This window comes from Bombus fervidus, chromosome 16 (genome assembly GCF_041682495.2).
Source record: "Bombus fervidus isolate BK054 chromosome 16, iyBomFerv1, whole genome shotgun sequence".
Lineage (NCBI taxonomy): Eukaryota > Metazoa > Arthropoda > Insecta > Hymenoptera > Apidae > Bombus > Bombus fervidus.
Genome location: NC_091532.1, coordinates 4,177,700 through 4,202,642, shown reverse-complemented (window position 1 = coordinate 4,202,642; position 24,943 = coordinate 4,177,700). Strand labels below are relative to the sequence as shown.

The window sequence follows — 24,943 nt, the reverse complement described above, 5'->3', positions numbered from 1 at the left end:
GTTCATAACAGCAGTATTTCTTCCGCCTCCAAATTCTGCGGAAAAATATTTCTCGTCGTTTATACATTCAATGAAATTGCTGATGGACATCGCAAGAATGTGTAATTGCAATATTAAGTTAAAAAGAAAAATTCATTCGTTTAAAACAATGGAGTAAAGGCGAAATAAATTTTCATTTATCTTAATTTAACAAAAATTAATTTTATAAGATTATGAAGCTTAAGAAATTTACTTCTGGTTGAAGAACGGTCTAGCTAATGTCTATTTCTCATTACAAGATCTCTGAAATAGAAAAAAGATCGTGGAATTGCTTTTATCCTTGACATTTAGCGATTTGCCAATCGCTGTTCAGTTTTTAACAGTACCAATATCCTTACTCACGTAGAACATATTCTCACGTATCTTATTTTTCTTTCAGTCTCTCTTGTCTTTATTTCCAATGGTAGTTCTTTGTTAAACATTGGACTTGAATACAATATTGTATTAAATACTTCATACACTTTAATATGTAGTTTTACCTTAAATTCTGTATTCCTTCGTTCTTATGCTGTGTAATTAATGTCTTCAATGATTTTCGGTTATAATAGATTCCATTTCTTCATTATACTTGTAAAGTATGATTTTCCACGAATATCCGCACTCTAACAATAATTACATTCGCATTACAATTTAGTTAAAATCGTGTATTACAATTTAATTATTTCAACCCTATTACTTATATACATATCGACCAAAATAGTTCCAGAAATTACATTTTACTTAAATTGATAGAATTTGCGGTAAGATCACGCAATAATTCTGTCTTCCGCTTTCTCTGTCCCCTTTTTAAACACAATTTCTATCAAGTTCCACTGGAGGACCGAGTTTCCGTTCACTTCCTTGTGCGATGACCTCTAGGAAGAAAATTGCTGACTATTTGCTGCAAGATGCATCAACCACATCAAACATTTATTACCACCAGTTATGTACAAACATGAACCTCTCAGAGGATAAATCGATCAACTCGAGTTTTCGACAATTTCTTAATTTCATTAAATAAGTACACAATTAATGTTCAATTCTTAAGAAACAAATGATTAACATCCACAAGTTCATTTTAAAGTGAATTTAGAAACCAGTGTTTGTAATATCTATTCATATTTTTCTGAATATAATTTGAGGAGAGAAAGATAGACAGAAATTTGCTTTACCTACCAAAACATTACAAGAAATATTTTTAATATTCACGTATGTATATCTTTGCATATTATGTATATTCTGTGCATTTTTGCATAATTGCACAAAAATCCATAGTTTACTGATCAAAAAATTCTAGATTTTTATAATGTAACGTAGTATATCTTGTATAGTCGGTTTTCTGTATTTTTAAGTTTATAGAGTTGATCAGCGTGACTTCTGAATGGCTCATATATCGCGTGAAACAACGACCTGTCGCGTGGGCAAAGAACAATTTAAATAGACGGATTCCTCCTATTACCAATAATCTCCAAAGAATCTTCTAATTGCGGATAATACATTGGTAATTCCCTTATTACGCGATCAGTCAGATTTAAAATGAAAATTTTTTTTACAATAGCCGCCTAATGTGTTCCTTTATATTTCCGATTATAATACTGTTCCACAAAAAAGTATAAAAGATATAAAAGAAAAATTACCATAAGAATGGTACCAAACATATTGAATCATTCTCCAATGAACATTCTCTTATGGTTATTATATGTACATATATTATCTTATCTCTTTTTTATTTATTTTTGTTTCCTTCTATTCGACCATACATTAATATTATTCGATTATTCTCCATAATTATGATAAATGATAACATTTTCTTAGAATTATTATTTTCCACCATTTTCCTGTTTCTTCCTTTGTTTCCTCGTATTCGATGATATTCTCAAGGAAACGTTAAAGGATAAAGTTCATAAATAATGGTATTATTTTGTGAAACATGATTCAACATACAAACAACTGCAAGTTGTGAGATAAAAATGGAGATTAGAGAAGACCATGTCTGATAATTGGTTACGATGAAACGCCACACATACATTTTCCTTTACTTATTCTCTTCTTTTTTATACGGAGTAATATCGCGTTTCCTGCGTGTCAGCGATCCATGCTTGTCCCAACTAGCAAAATTGCAGGTCACGCGTAGCTATGCATGCGAAAAAGATAATCGGAGTTAACTGCAAAGAGCAGCGGCGCGACGAATCTCTGGATCTGAATCGCTAAGGAAATTCCTCTTGTAGACGTCTTTATAAACACGCAATGATGTTCTACAATTCCAAACGGACTGCTCCATTCTCTCGTATACGCAATATTCTTTTAAAAGCTTTACTAGATCAATTATTATAGGAAATTGTTTCTTTTTTTTTTTTTTTTTTGTTAAATGAGTACAATTATTTAAATATTCTAGATGATTTTTGGAATTTTCGTATCTCTATGCTTTTATACGTCATATACTTTTTCATTCGTAATAATATACAACTAAATCAGAGTTAGACAAGGTTTGATTTAAGTAGTAATGTAAACTGTTTTTTGTCAACACTGATAATAATAATGGACATGTTCTCTTTTATTACGTAGTATTTTCCGATTGTTTCCCTGATTAGTCGTGACATTACGTACCTCGAAAAATCATAATTAGATACGAGAAGTCTTAATTATTCTTTTAATATCTCATATAATATATATATGATTATATATCAAATTCTCATTGACATTTATTAGGCTCCTATTTAGTTTAGAAGCTGAACATCTAATTGCTTCTCTCCATAGGGTCTTTGATAACTTCCTCTAGATGAACTTGATCCTAGTTCTGTTATAGACTTGCCATTTTGCTGGGGTGTGTATGGACACATATACTAAATCCTTATTACTCGTGATTTGCAGTAATTTTTGAAAGAACCTGACGTGAATTCTCTACCATTATCTAGTCTTATACTTTTTACTATTATTCCTTGTTGGGTTTTCATTTCTGCTATCTAATTTTAAAAATTTTCTTCAGCTTCATCCTTTTATTTTAATAGATACATTATTGCAAAGTAAATGTAGTCATCTATCACAACTTGAAAATACCTATGTCTATCTAGAGTACGTGGAGTTACTGACCTTGATGGATTGGAGTGTATCAAATCTCCTATTTTTTGAGATTGTTTCTTTCTTACATAAAAAATAGGTCTTGCAGCTTTGCCTTCCACACACGTGGAGCACTTGTCACTGTTTATTAGTAGTCCTAGAATTCTCATACCTTTTTTATTCAAATAGCCTACTCTTCTGTGTTACAGTTATGTCAAAGTCACAGCCTTTTAGATCTGACTTGCTTTCAAACCTACACAAACCTCATCTTTTTTAGGCCTTAATTTCAAGATATATAGGTTATTTCTCCTTTTGCAAAATAACATGGTTTTTTCCCACAATTTCTACATCTTCCATGCCAAATGTCACCTTATAATTATTTGGACTAGTTTCCTTACTGACAAAAGGTTATATTCTAATCCTTTTACTATTAGACCATTTATTCTTACCTTTTGCTCTTTGTATATTCCAACAAAGTCACCTTTCTTTGTAGCCTTTATCTTCTTTCCACTAACTATATGGATTTTTACCTCTTCCTGTAACATTTCTATATTGCTTATATATTTTTCCATATTTGTCTTCATTAAATATGCAGTTGCACTTGAGTCCAGTATAAACTCTGTAAATTTACTTTCATTGCGACTGACTATGGTGCTTTGTCCTTAATAGATTGATTAGCTATCTCTGATCTCCTTGGTCGATAACCCCTATCTCTGAAGGAGCCTCAACCCCTATACAAGTTTCTGCTGGTATTTGGTCTCTCTTTTGCTCTACATTCACTTATTTTGTGACCTATTCTACCACATTTAAAGTAAGCAAATGGAAAGGCTTTGAACATTACCTGGCCATTATTGCTTTTTTCATTCAACATCTTGCTCATCACCTTTAGCTCTTCATTAAGCAGCCTAGTTTTGACAAAGTTTAAAGTGACTTCTTTATTATTCATTGTCTTGGTAGCAGTTATCATAACATTATAGTTTTCAGGCATTGTCTACAGTAGATGACAAATCTTATCGGATTCATCTATTTTGGATTTCCCATTTTCCATCTTCTTTATGATAGGGTTAAATTTTAAGAAAAAATCTTTCATTTTGTCCATACTTAAATGAAAATAGCTTCCTCTTTAAATGCAACTTTGAAAACGTGCTTTTTCTTTCAAACATATTTTGTAAAATCTTTTCTTTTGCAGTGGATGCATCTTTCACTAGATATAGATGCTTGTTCATAATACACTGCACCACCATTGACTTGGCTTTCGCGTCTTTTAATATAAAACTCCTTCTATATTTATCCCTCGCGAACGACGGAATTTTGACGCATAGTATATCATCTATCTGTCTTTCAGTCAACAGGCATTTAACTCGGAATTTTCTGTTATTGAAATTCTCTGTGTACAACTGAGGAAAATACTGTGCTGAATCCATGTTCTCTTTTGAAATACTCTTTTTGAAACTCTGATCTTTTATCGTTTTGTTATGCGTGATTACCCTCTCGATTGTCCGTTAAGGCATTTCTTTCGTTTTCTCTTTTATTTGTACCTCTTTTACACGTACTCTGGACTCATAACCTGATGAGATTAATCAATCAAGCGTAAAATTGTAAAAGAAAAAGTATAAATGTCTTTAGTATAGTAAAATAATAATTATACACAAGCCAAGTTATCTATACATTCTTTGTTGCACACTGTTCTCACATTTTTTCTATACACACTCGGAAATCGCGCTTTCTCCCCTAGTTCACTCACCCCTTTTTGGTTAACATATGGCTTATACTACGTTAGTCAGTTCCGGTTCCAACAATGTTACCTTTAAAAAATTACACAAATACTTGACCACATAATACTCAGTACAAATTCTTATCTTTTACCTATATTGCAAAGTTTTCTTTCCAATATATTTATAATTCAATCCGTGAATATAACAATATACACGAAACGAATCGATTACTTCGACCACACGTACGCTCTTGTCAAATAGGATTTTTTTGCAAATAAGTATGATGTAAGATTTATCGAGAAGAGGAAGGACGAATCGGTAAGAACCAAGCTACAGCAGCTGATTGTTATTCACCTTGGAAGATTATATAATTAATAGCATAAAAGAAGATACGCAATAGAAGGGAAACAGAGAACGAATGACATGAAAACAAATTTTATCCCACATAAGCAATTCATTGGCACAGCTGTAGCTTTTAATGACATTACATAGGTAATGGTGAGACTGCAAATGTTTATGCATTTATAGGATAATTGAAGACGTAAATATTCGCGAACTGCAAACAATATGCAAATATATATGAAATATTCAAAGTTTAGTACTTTTTAGAATATTTAATAGATAAAAGAATTTTCTAACTGTAAACGAACGCAAATTGGATGAGTTATGAGAAATTGTTGACATTTTTGTATGATTATTGCATCGATTTGTTTCTAAGCAATTAGAATAAATTTTACAACATGAGCGGCGATGTAATCAATCACTGATTTCAAAACTGTAAGTTGATACAGCGAAATAAGATAACTGGATTGCGGTACTTTCCCACATTAAATTGCATTTAAAATATTTCATCTCTTTCGATGGAACTTTTATTTCTATTATTAAGGGAGTCTTTATTCTTGAAGATTTCAAAACTCTCACAGCGTTTAAATCAAAGAGCTCATAGCAAAAATGAACTTCATCATATTTATAGATTACTTGAATAGAGTTCAACATTTAGGAGTTTGGATCGAAAATTACGTTATAATCAATGAATAAAAAAAAAGCAACTTCAATAGGACTATTTTTATCTTTCTACTAGCGAGATTGTTATTTTATCAAGATATTATAATCATTACCTCTTTAGACAGCAGTTCACATATTGTGTCCATTAATTTATTCAATAAATTCAAATCTATCGAGAACAGGATATTCTATCATTTTCCCAAAAGGAAAATAAAAACTGGAAAAGGTACTTTTCGTTATTCCTTCAGCTTCTCGTCATATCAGATCGTCAGCAGCATTTTGTTTATCTTATATTTCCCTTTCATACATATGTATGTATGACTGTCAAACTTGAAAGAAAATTCTTGCCGTAAGAAGAATAGTACGTAATAATTTTCATTTTGCATTAGATAATTTATGCCACGAGTGACTCAGTATAAAGAGTCAGGTGGATCACTACTGATTCAGGGTAGTTTTTATCTTGACCTATCAACATTTTCTCCCTTTGATCTTGGCATGGTCATTAACTAGATACTGGACGTGCAACAGGCTATTTATGAATGCAACACACGTGACCCAGGGTGAATCGACGACTTAACCCGTAGCCAGGAATCCCCGGATAAAGGTGGGACGCGTACGCACACATCAGGGAATCCCGATAGACAGGTATGAAAGTTTCCTCCGCTGCCTCTGCTTACTCTCTCCCGTGCAATACTTACTGTTCTTCATTCACTCGTCCGACTCAGTGCGTTGCGATTCGCCGCAACTCTTACAAGTGCCATTTACACCGTCCTCCGTAGTGTTTGAAGTTTGGCAGTCTGTTTACCTGTGAAAACTGTTTACTAATTATCCAGGATATTATACATATGTATAATAAACATTAGTAAGTTTATATAACAATTGATTATTTATAATAATATACTAAGTAGATGATCCATTTATCCTTTTGATCAATGTGTTCAATTAATGAGGTTCATTTTGTGGTTCCTTCCATCATGGATGGATCCAGATGGACTTTGTTCTATGAAATAGTTTGTTGTTTTTTGATGAAGTTGTTTGAAGATGTTCTATGACTTCTTGCACGTGACCACTTTTTGTCGATTATCTTGTTCCAAAGTTTTGCGTATGAGTTTCATTTAGAATTGATTTTTGACAGTGTAGTTTGTATTCCAAAGTTTGTTGTCTTCTCATATTTATCCATAAGATAATGTTTTCATTGTGACAGAGATAACAAAATTTTACTGTATAGCACGAGTACGTTCAATTATTAATTTAATGTTCGATGAAAAATGATAAACAAAGATTGAAGTTTAATATAATTATTGCTATATTACGTATTAGAAAAAATTATCGTAAAATGGTTATGGTGAAACAGTTGCTGCTCGCTGTCAGAAATATTTTTGATGACCAAATTGACTAATATTCACTGTCTAATTTCGCCTTAGAGAATTCGCTACGTCACTACCATTGACATTATATTATCATATTTCAACTTTATCTTTAGGATCTGTCAGGATCTAATGTATAGAACTTCAAAACCTTGTTAAAAAGCAACATTGTTTCTTTTCCATTCAAGTAACGAAGTATGTTTTATTAATACGCTTTTATTCTTGATGTCAACATTTCAATAATCTTCAGGCAGTTCGGTTTAATAATGTAGCAGGTATGAGAAAGCACATCATTGATCATCATTCGATCATTTATAGTTGCTGGAAGTTGCCTGTCTGATCGGTTATCTTAATTATGTATCGCGAAGAATCTTGTAATAGCTGCCCAGCTGACGAAACAGTTCAACAAAGCTCAATAACAGGCCAGTGCGATTTTCATTGAAACAGATGATAGAAGTGTGACAAACCTTGAATAGTTCAAATAGAAACGTGTTCAATTATGTTCAATATCGTTAAATTGCACAAAAAGATCGTATTTGCATTCCTTTATGACAATTTTCATTTAAGGCTGTAATCTATTTTGGGTCGATTAATTGACCAAGGTCAGCAAGCAATACTTCCACTTCATAATACTCGTACAGGTAATTCACTATAATTGTTTAAAATTATTAATTTTTTAAGTTACTCAAATCTGACTGTGTACATTCACGCATTAAGTATTTTTACGAACAGTATAAATTAATTATACATGACGATAAATTGTATAAATTAATCATTAAATATACACAGTACATATTATAAGTATAGTTATACATATACTCATTAGATAGAACCTAATCATTCGATAAATTAAAAAAATTCTGCAACTTTTACAAAAAGGCAATTGAAATGTGCAGCGAAATAAGTGAAGCGAGGATTCCGATACCTACATCGTTTATAATGAGATAAGTGCTATATTTATCCTTGTTTATCCTCCTTTGTAATTAGCATAATTACAGATACCTATCACCTATCGTTCTTCACGTTTATAAATGAATAGTAGGCTATTCACATTCAAGTAAATTATTAGATTATTCAAATAATGGTGATAACACAAAAACATGCATTCATTGAACACTACAATTTAATTAAAATGACTCGTGAGAAGTAAGGAACGACTCAAGACGAAAAATGACGTTCGAAAAACATTTTTACCGTGCTTAAACAGTCGGCAAAGCGTTCCAAATGGAACAACCTCGAAACGACGATGCGCTACGGCTACGGAAAGGGATCGCTATATGTATGTACAAACTATGGGGAAAAACGTTGGAACTCGTTACCGTTCCTGTTTTTGGACCATTATGCCAGCCAAAACTGGTTTCGCTGATACGCGTACAGTTGGTGGACATTGACTGACTAGTCAGTCGACTACCCTAGTGTCCTTCAATGATTGAAACGTGCATCATATTGTCTCAAAGATCTGTAAATATAATTAATTTTATGCTTGCCGTATACTGTGTCACATTAGAATAGAGCTAAAAAGCTACTTTATATGCCGATTTAAAATTTTAATGGAAAACTCATGTATATTTATCATTTAGATCGTGACGTAATCGCAATATTTATTAGCGAATGGTTTCTGTTTATCGATCAGATAGTCCGAAAAAATCAGATCGAGAGTGAATGATGTTTTTATGATTCGTGGTTTCGTTCTTCTCTCCTTAATTTTACCTGGAAACGAATGTAAATTAGTTTAGAAAGAAGCTAAGTTGTTATTAGATTAATAATAATTGAATACGTAAATTAGTTGGTTCCATAAATACAATAACAAAAACGTTAGTATTATTTGAAAGAAATAATTACTACAATAAGTGTTCGATTATGATAATTACATCTTGTACCAAGATTTGTAAGCACTAGAAATTAACAACTGAGAAACACATGTGCACAGATAAAGTAAAAGTCGAGGAAATAACAGTCGTATACTGGAATGTACAAATATCGACAACATATAAATACCAATTTATCGATGGGAAATATCTACAAATAAAATTCCTTGTTTTTAATTCTTTCAATTAATCGATTTACTATCTTGATAAATACAATATTATCAGATTTTCTATTTATCGTGTCTATTAATTAAAATAGTCGTAAAATATATAGAAAATAAAGGAAATAACCGAACAAAGGTTCGTTGTATAATAAGTTCTTAAAAAGATTTACATAAACTTCTAAAATTGTAGCAATTTCTACGCAACATAAAATTTGTAAGAAAGGTTTTACCGAGTTGATAATAAGATAGATAACGTTAAAATACCGCTAGGCGCAATTTTATTATTCCAGAGAAATAAAGTAGTGAACGTGAAACTTCAATAAGGATTGCTGGAATCGCGAGAGGAAAAAAGGTTGCAATCTATCGTTCACAATGATTTCAGAGGTTGTGTAGTTTACCTTGGACAAACGCAAAAGTCATTTCTTCCCTCTTTGTTTTGCCAAAGGTACATAGCGAGTGTACTTACTTTCACTGTACTCGCGGTACTACGTAGTACCATCTGTACCCGGCACTCGTTTCCTCTGCTCCCACATTTAACGACCATTCAAATCGATTGCTTCTAGTCGAAAGTATCCTGAAAAATTTCAATTTCGAAGGTAAACGGTCTCATATAAAAGCAAGTGACTTTCACAGGATACCAACGTTGTGCAAAAAACGTAGAAACAATTACCTTCACAAAGCGTGTTTCAATATCATTGCTGAAGAAATGTTCATGGAATGTTTACGATCTTCTGCAAACTAAGCAAAGATTTCACACATTTACACATATATTCGAACCTCTCATGATTCATACTTACTGACACGACATATATTTCTTTTTTGAAGAAAGATGAGTCTCCAGCTAACTCTGCAATAGCACACTACTTTTTTAGAGTATTAAATGACATGCCAGAATCATTTAGATCCAATGTGACTTTCATATGTTTAAACCAGGTAAAAAGTTCTAAAAAAATTTGAAATATTTTAGAAAGAATAGTTGCCACTATCCTATATGAAAAATTGTATTTAACGATGTAGAGTGATTAATACATATATAACAATTAGTAAACTTTCCTTTCTTATATATAATTTGTAATATTACGTTAGCAATTATTAAAAATACTGCGTCGATGATTTTCACAAACTGATTTTGCTGTAATCTATACAATAGAATCTATTATTTCACAAGCTATTTTTAATATACAAAATTGGGAACAATATGTTATTCAGATTTGATACTGATATCATGAAAATCATATACGTATTTGTACCCCAGCGAATTACTAAGAATCATAAAATCTTTATTTGAGATATTATCGGAGATATCGAATAAGATGTAGAGCAGATGTAGATCTCTTAAATCGGGCGATAACATAATCTTTATCGATACGTATTTATATCGAAATTCAACAAACAAACTTTTTTTATTTTTATTTTTTCTCCGTTTGTAGTTGTATTTTGTTTATCTGACATCAGAGACGATTTGTATTCTTAGGGTGTATTTTCTTCTACTATTCTCTACTTCTATTCTCACACAATTACGGACTATTCAGATTACAAATAAATACAACACGTATATAATTCAAACTTGTATCAAATCGGATATTTGTGAATTTTATTTTTTACTTGGAAGATCGCTATCGTTATTTCCACGAAAAAGCCCCCACTATAGCCATGTCTTGTACAAGAAGGCAGGGGGTATTAGGAATCGTCAGTTCCGATTAGGAAACATAATACTCTTATATGTACATCTTATCTTGACTACTCGCGATTCGAATGATCAAGATAAAAAGCTGGATAGACATTGACGTTACATTCTATCTATACATATATGCGGCCTGTTGAAAGAAATAATTAGTAGTATGTCCACTCCTACGGCTATACGAAACACCTGAAGTACTTTCAGTTGGATAATAGTTAACTGAGCGAACAGGTGTCGCGACACATTAAGGCCGCCACATTCAAGTATTCGCGAATTTTCAATCGGTGAGTTGACAACAACGATTTTTAAAAGACTACCATAGCACGAAATCAGAAATATTTGTTAATTAAATTAACTGTTTTTCTTAATTCTATTATTATTAACACGTTGATGCCGGCGCCGATATTTTTGGTTTTCTCCGGGGGGCGGCACCCTAATTCACTGTCTGCTTCGTGGGACGGCGGTAGGTCACGTTAGACTGTTCGACACGACCGCAATTTTTCAACTTTGACCATAATTTATTTCAAAATTACAAAAGCTATATGATTCCCGTTGGGTTCAATAAATTCCGTGGACTTCAACTAATACATTGATATACAATAGTTTGTCAATATCAATTTGCATATATCTATAAATGTTAAGAAAAACTGACGGGACCAGCTTTGGCCCTAATTTTGTACTCTTTTCGATTTTTCTCAGAAAGTAGAGGTCTGACGCGAATTCTGACCATCGCACGCAATTCTGTGAACATTTTTCTATAAGAAACGTTCATAGCGCGAATTAAAAAATTTTTCAATTCCGTACAGGAAAAAAGAATAGTCATGCATGCCCGTCGGATAACAACGGCGCAGGTAAGGAACATGTACGACGAAAATCGTGTTAAGTTACGCAAAATGGACTGACAAAAGGCCAGTATGTATGCCAGCTATTTCCAAAAATCATAGGTGTGTTATTATTCAGGGGAAAAATTGTAAATTAAAGCCAGACACTGTATTTTTTTTTTTTTTTTTTTTTATAATGATTCTAAAAAGGGGGTTGATCTATCCGATCAGATGGCATCCTATTATAGTTGTTTACGCAGAACCATAAAAAAATTGTAATGGAACTAATATATGGGACTTGCCTCGTAAATGCGTGGTATGTACATAGAAAATGGGGTACTAAAAGTATTAAAATTTTAAAATTTCGCGAAGAAATTATTTATCACCTTTTAAATATAGTGAATCCCCAGAGAGAAGAAATGCCAAGTGAAAATGAAGTACTGCCCAAAAAACGATCACATTTTCTGCAGTCGTACCAAGAGCCCGCGAGCAAAACGAAACGGCGGTGTAAAGAAAGTTGTAAACGCGTTTCTAGAATAAAAGGTAGAGAGTATGCGGCGAAAAGAACCGAACAAGTAACAACATATTATGATCGTTGTAAGAGCCAGCCGGCACTCTGCCTAATTTGTTTTAAAAAATTGCATGAAGAAAGGAAATAATTATGTTCAGTTTATAATATTGAATTGTTATGTTTTTACCATTGTATGTCCGGCACTCTGCCTAACTTGTTTTAAAAAATTGCATGAAGAAAGGAAATAATTATGTTCAGTTTATAATATTGAATTGTTATGTTTTTACCATTGTATGTCTGCTTATAATGTTGAGATAAAATAATATAAACCTATTTTATACTACCTATTTTGTGAAATACATGTGTGACCCACCGCTACCCCTCGAGACAGACACGTTTGACCCACCGGTAGGTCGTGCCGGCGTCAACGTGTTTAATGTAAACTGAGTATTAAGTACTCTATAATGACTCAAAATTCTCCTATATGGAAGAAGACTTCGCAATAGCGACAATTGCAATGCAAAATACATACAATACTTTATCTTAGCATGGAAGTGTAACTACAGATTTGTTGATCTTAGTTAATCACAGTGATAATTCAATTACTGTCAGTACGAGTCAAGTTTTTCATTGCATCTACATACATTGTATATTATTCTGACATCTAGTTACGGAAAACAACGAGCCGCGATAAAATGAAACTACAAAATGTTCATATTTTTCGTGTAAAAGATATCTCTTTATAAAAGAGAAGCGATCATCATTTTCTCAATTTTGGAAAAATGTATCAATATTTGAAATATGCTTTTCTGTTATATATTATTGAGTAAAACGCCTTATCTATAGCGGAAGTAAACTTGAAGATGTTACGCTTGATATGGCTACCTTAATCACGAAATATTCACATCAGTGTCGATTGTTAACAGCAATTTCAAGTGAAACGTAATCATAACCTGATTCCGATCTTTGATATTCAATATCTATGGCTATACTTTATATAGCTATCTACTCTCCCATTTCTTGATTCCATTAACAATAGCGTTTTCTTTCTTTTCAACTGAAATAAAAATTTTTTATGTTGCTTTGTATACAAATCTTTATAGCACGTTTCCACGTTTTTAAAATATAAGTTCACATTGTATAAGATACGGATTATCTAAAATTGTAAAAAGAACATAATAATACCAATATGACATTAATTTCCTTCGAGGTAAAATATTTATGGAGTTCCAGGTTCAAAGATAATCGATAAACAAAGTTTCTGTTAAATTTAACTTATTATACGTTTTCAACTTATATCTAGTCAATGCTATAATAACGATCAATGATATAAGATCTTTAACGATCGTATAATATAAGATGTAATATATAGGAAAAGACTATTTTAAAGCACAGCAAAATATATTTATAATAATAGTTTTAGTTATTTTAATGATGTGTAAATAAATGAAATGTGCATTAACACCGAAACGAATGCAATTACGTACATACTTATTATTTTCAAAGATGTTCAAAAATTGAAATTTAAAATATTCGATTTACAGTAACAAAATATTTGTTATTTAAAAAGTTCCTTAATTTTTGTTAATCTTTTTTACATTTGTATTGCTACTATTTTTCTCAAATAAAAGATGTTGATTGGTAACTAAAAATTAAAAGTGTTAATTCTCTACAGATAACCAAATATAAATATGCAAACTACATTCATGTTCTTTATTTGTAGAACATCTCGACTGTCAATAAGGGAAAATATGTCTCCGTTAGAAGACAACGCACTTATACAAAGGCTAACGAATACCGTTCATTTGCTTCACGAAGATGATGAACATGATCACGAAGATAAAAACACGTCGAATATACTGGTTGCGAAGGGAGTCACGATGGCCATATTATGCACAGTAAGCATCGCCATGGGCATTCTACCAATGCAAGTGGCGAGGCGGTTGAAATGGAACACTTCCGGTGTTGAGAATCCTAGGTATCGATACAATCAATAATAAATGATATAATCCTAATTTTTTATTCGTTAACTTCACTCAATGAATGATGTCCTTTAACTCGCGTGTCCCCCCCCCCCCCGCTCCCACTACCAAACAATTTTTTCGTTTTAAAATGTCAGTCCTTCTTGATCAAACTAATAATCTACTCAAATGTGCATCATACTGTATTACATTAAAAGTAAACATCTTAAATACCAAGATTTGCACATTATATTATCACTATGGTGATTACGATATATATACACAGTTTTGTGTGTTGTAATACTTACCAAAAATAACCTCTATAACGTAATTTCACATACGAATGTAAAAGTCTGAAACTGAGTCGATAAATTTGTGACGTGTTAAAAATCGATTATGTTGTAATAGGTCGATAAAATTGGTAAGCTTGCTTCTGGGATTCGGCGGTGGAGTTCTTTTCTGCACGACGTTTCTTCACTTGCTGCCGGAAGTGAAAGAAGGGTTAGAGCATCTTGCAGCAGACGGAAAACTTCCGGAACTCAATTTTTCTTTGGCTGAGACGCTCACTTGCACTGGGTAAATAAGATAAGATTATATCCCTGTAAAAATTTAGATTAGAGGATAATGTTTGGAAAGTATTTAATAACATATTATACACTTTTGTAGCTTTTTCATCATGTATTTGGTCGAAGAATCAGTACATACACATTTACGAAAGAAACAAGAACATAGAAAAGAAAGTTCGAATAAGGATGTTACCAAGAGTACCAACGAGTTGGTTGAAAATGGACAAACATTGGCAAATTGCGTCAGTGGGCACTCACACTAGTAAGCATGATGCTGTTTATCTATAAGGTGTCGCGTATCTTAGGTAAATTAAACGAATGATGATGAATATATAAATTCGTTGTTGTAGCAACGGGCACGGTCATTCGCATCATCTGCCTGTCATAATGGATGAAAAGGACGACTTCGTCATAAGTTCACTACGAGGATTATTAATAGTTCTGGGTTTATCCGTGCATGAATTATTTGAAGGGCTCGCTATCGGTCTAGAAAGTTCAGCCTCCTACGTTTGGTATGTTTGGTTCCTATTAAACAAAATTTAACTACAAAACGGAACAAAATCGTGATATTAAGATTCCCAATGTTATCTGGAAATTTAGAAAAAATTTTTTAAACGATATTTGAAAAAATCCTAAATTAATAATAGATTAATAATATTTAATATTTGCTAAAATTGTTAAAGTTGTAAATTTCGTTTCTAGGTATATGTTTGCGGCAGTGGCGGCTCACAAATTCGTGATAGCATTCTGCATTGGTTTGGAGCTAATTGCTTCCAACACCAGGCAGTACCTTTCGGTGATCTATGTTTGTACATTCGCGATTGTTTCTCCTTTAGGGATTGCTATAGGAATGTTTTTAGTTGGTGAGGAAAGTGCAGCTGCCAATGGCATACTTCCAGTCGTACTTCAGGTATAAATGATACACACTTTTATAGTTTTCTATAGCGTATTATAATAAAAAATTATGTAATTGAAAAATTATGTTTGTTTAATGCGTATAGGGTTTGGCGTCTGGCACTTTATTGTATGTAGTATTTTTCGAAATACTCCAAGAGCATAGAACTGGCCTCCATCAATACATATCGATTCTATTTGGGTTCGCTGTGATGTTTGGGTTACAGATACTAAGTAAGTACAGAATTTATTTTGAAATAAAACTTGGGAGTATCTTAAATATACTCTTATGTACAAATAAAAGTAAATAGTCGAAGATTAGATATAAAGTAAAATAATTGTTCTTCCACTAAAGTTGTCGCGTAAACATCTGCTACAAGTAAGAAGCGTTTAAGCTTTAAATAAGAGATAAGTTCAGTGTACTTAAAAAAGACTAATCTTTCAATTACGGCTTCGTTCAACAATCGAAGCCGTCTCTATAAACAGCGTTAACTTACGATTACAGTAGACTTATAATACATTAAAATAAATTAACCGATTCCACCACAACGAGGCGTGGACGACTATGATAGATAATAGGATAACAGAAGCGAATGCGTGAAAATTATTACACTCTTATTTGACTCTTATCGATTACCAGTGTGGTCAGTAGTCGGTTATCGACTGGTAAAACACACAATTTGAACTTAATAGAGCAAAAAGCTGACGCGTCGAGGTCAATGTACGAGATGTTATTGAAAGAAAGAAAATGAGAAGAAAGACTAACTTTTCAAATCGTATTTAAATCATCAATTGAATTAATAATGGAACTGGTTGTAATAGCAATTACTATTATCGATATAGGAACAAATTTTTTGGTTTATGTTTAAATTGTACTTAATCCAATGCTAAGTACAATTACTATATAAATACATTTTTTTTTACAAAATACAACCAATTACTATATAAAGTACATTAACTATATAACAAAATAACGCGTTGCATGATTGGTTACTCTATTTAAACTTTATTTGATAAAATTTTCATTTCATCAAACATTACCAAAATATAATGAATATTATGTGAGAAACGACCTACACATGTGATAATAATGTTTTGAACCTACGTCACGTAGCAAAACAAGAGCTGTTTCTGCATCAATGATTCAATTCTGTATTGCCATTATGGAAACGCCTTTCACCATGAAACTGCTTTACCCATTTGCGCACAAGCATACTTAATTCGTGGTCGACATAGACGTTTATGTGGTAAACCTGATCAAACTAGGACTGATTTAAGTTTGTAGTACAAAACTGCTCTCAAAGATCTCAAGCTGAATAATTTAATAGAAGAGTATACAATAATTACTTTTACTTCACAAGTATTCAATTCCAGGCTTAGAAATTTGTAATTTACAACATAATTCCCTACTTTCGAAATTCGTGCAAAATTCTAGAAAAAAAATTGCAACAGAACTCTTAAATCTTATTCCACTTATAGTAACATTTCTATACTATAAAGAAGATCCTGACATGAATTTCCAACATCCTCAAAGTAACAACACATTTATCCAACTACTCATTCTGCTCTCCAAAATTATTAAGCATACCCAGCCTCGCAACCGATCGATCCATCGATCAATGAAAACAACAATCGCTCAGCCGCTACCTACATGCACTTCAAGCACGCGATGCTTGCCAATCATTCATTCTGCCCGACGAGTCGCGCTCGCTATCAGGTCACTAAACAGTCGCGTCGGGTTCATGCATCTGCGAGGAACATTTACATACATGCTAGCTGTGGCACGCAACCATCAAGAGTGGTAATAGCACTGTGTACACACAGGGAAAGGAGAGAAACGGACACTAGCTTGGTAGGGAAGCGATGTGTCTAATGGAAGGGGAAGAGAGCAGGAAACGGTGCGCTACGTAAGACGCGAGGGGATTGTGAGTCGAGTGGCCAACGAGCCCCGGAGTATCCGATTCACCGTCGTACCGCGTGGAACGGGTATCATTCCTTCTGGCGCTCGTTTATACTGTTCCCTTGAATCCTCCTCGTGATTCCCAGAAACAGTGATCTCCTTGCGATATTACCGGCTGGAGTGCACGACTATAGAATGTATCCGGGGGGGGAGTATCGGCAACTAGATAGTCATTTCGCAACCAGACGCTGACTCGTTCACGCTTTTCGAAGGAAAAGTAAAGTATTGCGACACGAAGTAACGAGCGTAGTTTCAGGTAGCAGTTTGAATTTAGGATACCTTACTTTCCACAGAACCTTTTAACCGAGTTATACTCGAAAAGATAGTTCCTCTTAGCAAAAAAAAACATATAAATTGTTTTGTTAGTATAGATCATACTAACCATTATTTTGGAATAGTATTGAAGTATATAAGTGAATAGCAGAGTTGTAAAGGTTGATAGGTAGAATTGTAGATAAAGAACTCATGTTTGTCCTTGTTAAGGATATATAGAATCTGAAATAATAGAACGGTATAGTGAGGTATGGAAGACCCTTTAACTTTCATATTGTGTTGATACTTTAGTGAAGGTAACTCGATGGTCTTGCCAGTTAAACGTGGTTCAGCAGTGGCTCGTGCGTGTGTTAAGTGAAAAAGTGATCGCATCGTTGGTGGATTGAGTGTCTGGACAAAGAAGAGAGAAGTGTGAACCGCTTAGTAGATAAAACTTGAAGAGAAGGACGAAAAACGAAATGTTAATTGAAGATGACGTAGGAAAGAAGAAAGTGATGAATTAGTATTTAAAAAATATATATATAAAAAAGAAGTACGAAGCTTGTTCGTTGTAGTCTTTAGAAGACTTTGGAAGACAAAAGAAATTGAAACTTCCTTACGTTCAAACTTACCTTTTGCAATAAAGCAATAGAAAGAAATAGAGATGGAGGAACCAACAACGGCTACTGTTTTACTGATAGCAAAAATAGGAGCAATGATTGGTCTTGGCTTTGGCTCTTTACTTCTGGGAATGTTACCGCTGATTGTCGGACGTTACAGAATGAATCATCGTCAAAAACGAGATCGCGGAATTTTCAGTAATTCCAGTACCTGTACCTCCGCATCAATTTCAAATGCCTCTTCCTCCAGTGTAATTTCTGCATCTGCAACGAATTCACAAGTACGTTCCGAATCTATTAAAGTTGTGAAAATGTTTTATTATTTGATCTTTAACTGATAAGATTATCTATGTAGTTAAAAATTAATATACTTTGTCTTCATATTTTGTCAAAATATTTGAGACCCTTAAATATCGCATAAAGTAAATAAACACATGATAGTTTGCAGTATCCTCTTCATATTGTATTATAATGTACATTATGAAGTCATAACACGTAGCTTTCAGTTATTTTGCTATTACCATATCTCATTACCTTATCAGTCGAGGATTAAGTAATTCCTACCTAACAGTCATTTATTACGATAATGATTTGATTGAAAAAATTCCTAACTTCGTAAAAAATTCATCCTCGCAAGTTAATAGTAATATTGAACAATATATAGAACCTAGCAACGACAATTCTAATTGACCAAGCGTCTTCTCAATGATTAAAAAAAGAAAGAATAACAAAGTCATTAAAAAACATGGAACGACCGGTAAATTAGAGAGCGTAACATGTAATCTCCAGGGCCTGCAAACATCGTTGCTGCTTTGCTTTGGCGGAGGCGTTCTCCTGTTCACCACATTCTTGCATCTAGCCCCGGAGGTCCGCGTGAGCGTAGAAAGACATCAAACGAACGGTCAACTGCCTACTCTAGGCACGCTAAATCTGTCGGAGCTGCTATTCTGCGCCGGATTCTTTCTCGTCTACTTCGTTGAAGAGGCGGTGCACGCAGCGCTGACGGGAAAACCCGAGTCATCAGAGGCGCTACTCTATAGAACGGTGTCCGTACGTAGATGCAACAATCAAACAGGTGCGTCAACAACTACGAATAGTGGTTCGACCACCACGGTCTCCATCACGGCTAGGTCCACCTGGAAAGATGGTAACGACGAATTAGAAGACGGCGAGAACGAATTAAACAAACGATCTAGACAACACGGCTTGGATGATTTTCGCGATGGCAAACAAGATAAGATGTTACCTGCCATATTTGTCCTATCTACCCCTACGGGATTGTCTTCCACGCAGCGCAGTCCTCAGGATGCCACGAGATATCCTTCTAATACAGATTATCCAAAAATGAAACATCACGAACATAACCATTCCGTTATGACAAAAAATACATCGATACAAGGATTACTAACAGTACTAGCTTTGTCCTTTCATGCAATTTTCGAGGGTCTAGCAGTAGGTCTAGAACCCTCTCTTGGTTCCGTCGTATACCTGGCTGCTGCTATAGCTACGCATAAGTTGGTAATTTCATTCTGCGTCGGTATGGAACTTTACGTTGCTGGTGCCTCAAGTAGAACTACCCTTGGATACCTAACGATATTCTCAATGGTAACACCAATTGGCATTGCCGTTGGATTGGCTCTTGGTCATTTTAAGAATGACAGCGAAAATTTAGGACCTACTCCGACAATACTGCAAGGAATGGCGGCCGGAACACTACTATACGTGGTTTTCTTCGAGGTGTTAGCACGCGAGAGGGCTAACGAGAAAAGTGGCCTCTTACAGTTGACTGCCATAATTATTGGATTCATGCTGATGTTGGGTCTACAAATCGCGAGTGAGTGTTTTCCGGATAATAATCCGAGGCCAAAGCATGTCGCGCACTGATTTTCGTTCATGAAAATCAATTTTCACAAGTATCTTCCTTTTTCTAATTTCTAATCTGTGACGAAACTGTAATTGATTGTGTCAAGAATCTAATTTTCTCTATTATCTCCATCTCTTTGTTGTTAGTTTTATCTATTTTCCAAAAGTGTTGGTCTTCAATGGATTAGAAAGTGGAGTATTTTTAGGAATGTGAAAAGAAGATATCCTAATTACTTTTCTTGTTAAAAAAGAATTTCTAATGAAATATTGTCTTAAAAGCATGTTATTAATTTTAATTAAGTGGACTAACCCTTTAACATTTGTTAAATGTTAGTATAATAATAATACTAACTTAGATAATGGACTTACAAGTCCTGTTCTATATGTATATAGAAAAAAGTTCGAGCCTATTATCAAATTAATTGCTTATAATACCAACCTTCATCAAACGGCGTTTTGGCAACCTTTCATCTTCTTTTTTTGAACCTATCAACGTCGGTGCAAACCTACTGCCGGTACGTCCTTGATGCAATCACCACCCACGTGTTCTCGTAACACATGGATACCACATCCATTTATCGATTGAGCAAAAAGTCAAGCGGCAACGTTCAAAAAGTCACGGTCACGAAAACCGTAAGAAATCGTATAATCGAATATCGAATACCGGATGTCGCCAATTTTATTTTTCCATCTAGCTTTGATTTTATATCAAAAAGAACGAGATTAATCATCAATTCTTATATTACATTCGAAAGATTTTATTTACTGCCTGATAAATTTTTATGAGCGGAGATATATACACAGTGGTTCATGAAAGTATTTGAACTCTTATCATAAAATACTTTCATGTCTATATTGTGTGTATGTGTTATGTAAAACATTTTCACAAACACAATTATGATAGTCAGGATTCTCCATTGCTAATGAAACTTCAACACATAATATATCCGTAAAAGATGCCTACTAGTATTTAAATACTTTCGTAAACCACTTTACGTTGTGAATGTGAATTGAGATTATCAATCATTCTTTCGTCACTAAATATCATTCGTGCCAAAATTTACGCATAAAGTTGAATGTATGTCACCTTTAGAAAGGTTATACCAAGAGGACCGATTACGCGAATCACAGACAGTCCAATTTAATTTAGTTTAGTTTGGTTTGGTTTACATAGTTTGGTTTATTCACTCGCTATTCCTTTTATTTTTTCATTGCCCGAAGACATTCCAACACACTCTTTCAGTTGCAATTAGGTTAATAACTTTGATAACGGTGGTGGGCAAACGCAATGAAATCCTGCTTCACGGCAACGTTGTTCGTCGCGATGATTTTTCGCGACACGCAGTCACAGACAAAACTCGGATGTACCTATTAACCTATTAATTCACAAAAAGTACGTGATATTATTACCAGCTCGAATAATAAGCACACACATCTGTACACGTGCGCGTACGATATATCTTGCAAGTATCTAGAAAGATCAAACTGGAAGATAGACCAATCTGCAGAATTATATTACTACTGTTTTATAATGATTCTTATTTATCGCTTTACGGAGGTAATAGCGAAGATTATCGAAGCAGTAAGAATAAATTATTACTAGAATACGGATATTTAGATAAATTCATATATTTGAAAAAAGTTAAGGCTTTTTATTTGACCGCCTGCTGAGTGAATATTAGGATTATATCTCACAGTGCGTAATGAAAATTTTCACCTATTAACCACAAATGTTTACTAGATATAGACCTCAAACGATACATGTATGGGACGCATATGCTGCCCATCTTAATAACAGTATATGAGCTACCTAAGAGGTCTAGACTGAAGACCTACAAGGAATTCATAATAACAATTATTTTTTGCGGAAGTATCACTAGTTATGTAATTTGATCTTACGATATACCGTGGTGATTGCTTACAAGTCTAGTGAAACGATACAGGTTAGACTCGTCAATATAAAAAGAGATTCAGTAAGCATAAAACGATCTATTGAGCTTGTTTACATTAACAATCGTTGATCTTATGAAGTTTAACCTATTCACTTATTATTATAACCCATATTATCGTTTCTGTCCTCTTAATCATTATTATTTGTACTAATGGAATGATTTTAGATAGAGTAAATGCCGCAAAATCATACGCAAAATTTTTAGTAATCGATATTTGTTTAAACTTAATAATTATGAATACCTTATTATTCCTATGTGTCTTATTAGTGAAAGTAGAATTGTTACGATTAACCATGGTTTCAAAAAATTAAATAAAATTACATACGAAGAACAATAATTGGAAAAAAAACCGGCTACGTATAAGCTTTCTCCACCCATGGCAATGACCCAAGACGATATACAATCCGACCGACTTTCGACCGCTTTCTCGACTATTTATCTATGGGATCTATAATTGCCATTTATGGTATACAATTAGAACGGGAAGCTTTCTTCACAGAACTAGAATAGTTAAGTTATTACATATCTGTACATCGAGCAGTTCAAATATTTATAGATGTCCGATACATTGTATATAAGGAAGTGTTATCTTTGTAACTTTATATAGATTAATTTTAAATCACAGATTAGATCTTATCTACGTATTAAGTATAAACGTATAAGTTTTACTTTAAGATCAACCGATCGCTCACATATGAAAACGCTTTTCGACCTATTTTTAACTACAAATAATCGCAACTTGCAATTATTGCATTTCTAAAATCTATCTATTTAAAGTAAATAAAGTCCCTGAAAGGATAAGCTTCTGGTAGTAGTTATTAAAAAAAAATTGTTTCGTTTATTTTACAGCTGCGCATTCTCACTCTCATTCCCACTCGCATTCGCACGATGGACACGCACACGTACACAGCCACGAGGTTAATCATCAGGAGAATGATCACGATCATAAGCTGGATTCCCACGAGCACATCTATTCAAATGAAATGAATGAACGAATACTTACCGACAAAATCTATAGAGTAACGGAGAGCATCGCGGAAACTGTCAGCAACGTCCTATCCTCTACGATGAAAACGCCAACCGATGTTTCCTTCAGAAGTAATAGTAATGAAACGACGTTACAATCGAATCGAAGTTAAAACTCATTTGCGTGACAGGCATCCTTTGACTGATTGTGAGTTACTAGTAGTTCTTTCGTGGGACAAATATCTTCTGATTGATACTTAATTTCGAGGATATGTCAACCGAATTCATCGATTATTTCGGAACGACGCATATAAGTTAGAAGAGTAAAAAGGGTTTCGATGAAAGGACAGTATTATGTTTCTTTGGTTTCAATCTGGAAGAGGAAAACGATACTCCTGGTCTACAGTTTACACCCATTATGCAGATGTCACCAATTGTGCAAGTACAAATAGTAAACGGTGATATTTGCGAAGTACGATAGAAATGTATCTAAAACAACAAGAAACTATTACCATTGTCATTCAATGGCCAAGTGTGATACGATTCACGAGTATGTATAGCTGTGCAATCGCGTTACTTACTCCTTTTTCTTTTTTTCTTTTTTTTTTTTTAAATGTAATATAAACTGTATGGAATATCCGATATCTTTTACATCATAATTAGATTAGGAAAAGGAGACTATTTTTAACTGTTTGTACCAATATTTAAAAACTTGCTCATATAATATTCGTATTGCATAACATCGCAATGAAATGAGATATATTTTGGTACCGTCAAATATCGATTCTTCCGAAAGTGATAACTTTAATCGTGTTTTTATGATTTTAAATATTTACAACTTTTGTATGTATTAATATTTGTCCTTTTTCTACGCAATTATTGACATTACATGTCATTAGGAATAATAGTATGTCATCATTAATACGAGGAAGATTTCAACATCAAAACATAAGAAACTGTATTCTATAAATATTTGCGATATCACGTTTCTTGTTCATTTTTTCATTTGTATACATATCAGTGTAATGTGACAGGTACACTGCTAGGATTTGTAAACATATTTCAGTAACATGCATAAATATCATTTTCTCAAATCAAAGAATCAATTTTTAAACATAAATTATATTTTTCATGTACACAAAGCAATAGATTGAAAAAATACACACAAAATAAAATATCACATCATTTAAATAACTAATTGTACCTGTCAGAGTTTTCCATGGCTTTGTCATGTCCATAATATTTTACATTCAATATAAAATAAATAATAATATATAATTTCTTATAGCATAATTAAATTTGCGACTATATGATAAGATATGAACCACTCGAATTTCATGTATATTTTTAATACTTCACGTTGATTTTTATTTATTATCATTACTCACATAATATAGCATGAATGCTAGTATATGAACATGATTTGTACATACAGTTATCCTTTGACAAGTAAGATGTACACATATTGTCATACAAATATATTTTGTATATTGCAAAATTTACTAATAAAATAAAAAAAGCTTTGATAACAAACTAAAAGATTTTCCTTTCCCTTATAAATAAATATGTTGACAAATTGTGCCAATTCAAATTTATAACAGAATTTATTGTATAAATAATACAATTTTCTGTTATAGTGCACACATGTATATTTTTGCAAATCATACACACTTTGTTCTGGCTTGAAACTTATTCTCAATAA

At 33.2% G+C, this 24,943-nt stretch overlaps 1 protein-coding gene and 2 long non-coding RNA genes across 9 annotated transcripts; 1 reads left to right on the top strand and 2 right to left on the bottom strand.

The window, feature by feature from the left end:
• Window positions 1-307: 307 nt before the first annotated feature.
• LOC139995762 (uncharacterized) lies at window positions 308-5,741 on the bottom strand. The gene is made up of 2 exons (XR_011802049.1): window positions 753-5,741; window positions 308-641 (listed from the first exon to the last, which is right to left on the bottom strand). It is a non-coding gene; the product is annotated as an uncharacterized lncRNA (long non-coding RNA).
• Window positions 5,742-6,465: 724 nt separating this feature from the next.
• On the top strand, window positions 6,466-24,780 carry LOC139995745 (zinc transporter ZIP1). 7 transcript variants are annotated; one of them, XM_072019515.1, is made up of 8 exons: window positions 6,466-6,657; window positions 13,931-14,185; window positions 14,577-14,744; window positions 14,835-14,996; window positions 15,085-15,246; window positions 15,437-15,644; window positions 15,736-15,862; window positions 19,250-19,586. In XM_072019515.1, the coding sequence occupies exons 2-8, from the start codon at window positions 13,959-13,961 to the stop codon at window positions 19,438-19,440; spliced, it is 1,245 nt and encodes a 414-aa protein (XP_071875616.1). In that variant the 5' UTR covers window positions 6,466-6,657; window positions 13,931-13,958; the 3' UTR covers window positions 19,441-19,586. The 7 variants fall into 7 exon arrangements, with proteins under 7 accessions (XP_071875616.1, XP_071875617.1, XP_071875612.1 ...); XM_072019516.1 differs by lacking the exon at window positions 19,250-19,586 and adding an exon at window positions 18,153-18,508; XM_072019511.1 differs by lacking the exon at window positions 19,250-19,586 and adding an exon at window positions 23,125-24,780 and having other exon boundaries at window positions 6,468-6,657.
• LOC139995764 (uncharacterized) lies at window positions 18,566-19,818 on the bottom strand. The gene is made up of 2 exons (XR_011802051.1): window positions 19,707-19,818; window positions 18,566-19,596 (listed from the first exon to the last, which is right to left on the bottom strand). It is a non-coding gene; the product is annotated as an uncharacterized lncRNA (long non-coding RNA).
• Window positions 24,781-24,943: the final 163 nt, after the last annotated feature.

Excerpts from the sequence above, each read along its gene's own strand:
- LOC139995745 (XM_072019510.1), top strand. The coding sequence starts at position 18,505 with ATGGAGGAACCAACAACGGCTACTGTTTTACTGATAGCAAAAATAGGA. Across the intron at positions 18,742-19,249 it reads CATCTGCAACGAATTCACAA|GGCCTGCAAACATCGTTGCT; the intron begins GTACGTTCCGAA and ends TGTAATCTCCAG. Across the intron at positions 20,295-23,124 it reads GTTGGGTCTACAAATCGCGA|CTGCGCATTCTCACTCTCAT; the intron begins GTGAGTGTTTTC and ends TTTATTTTACAG.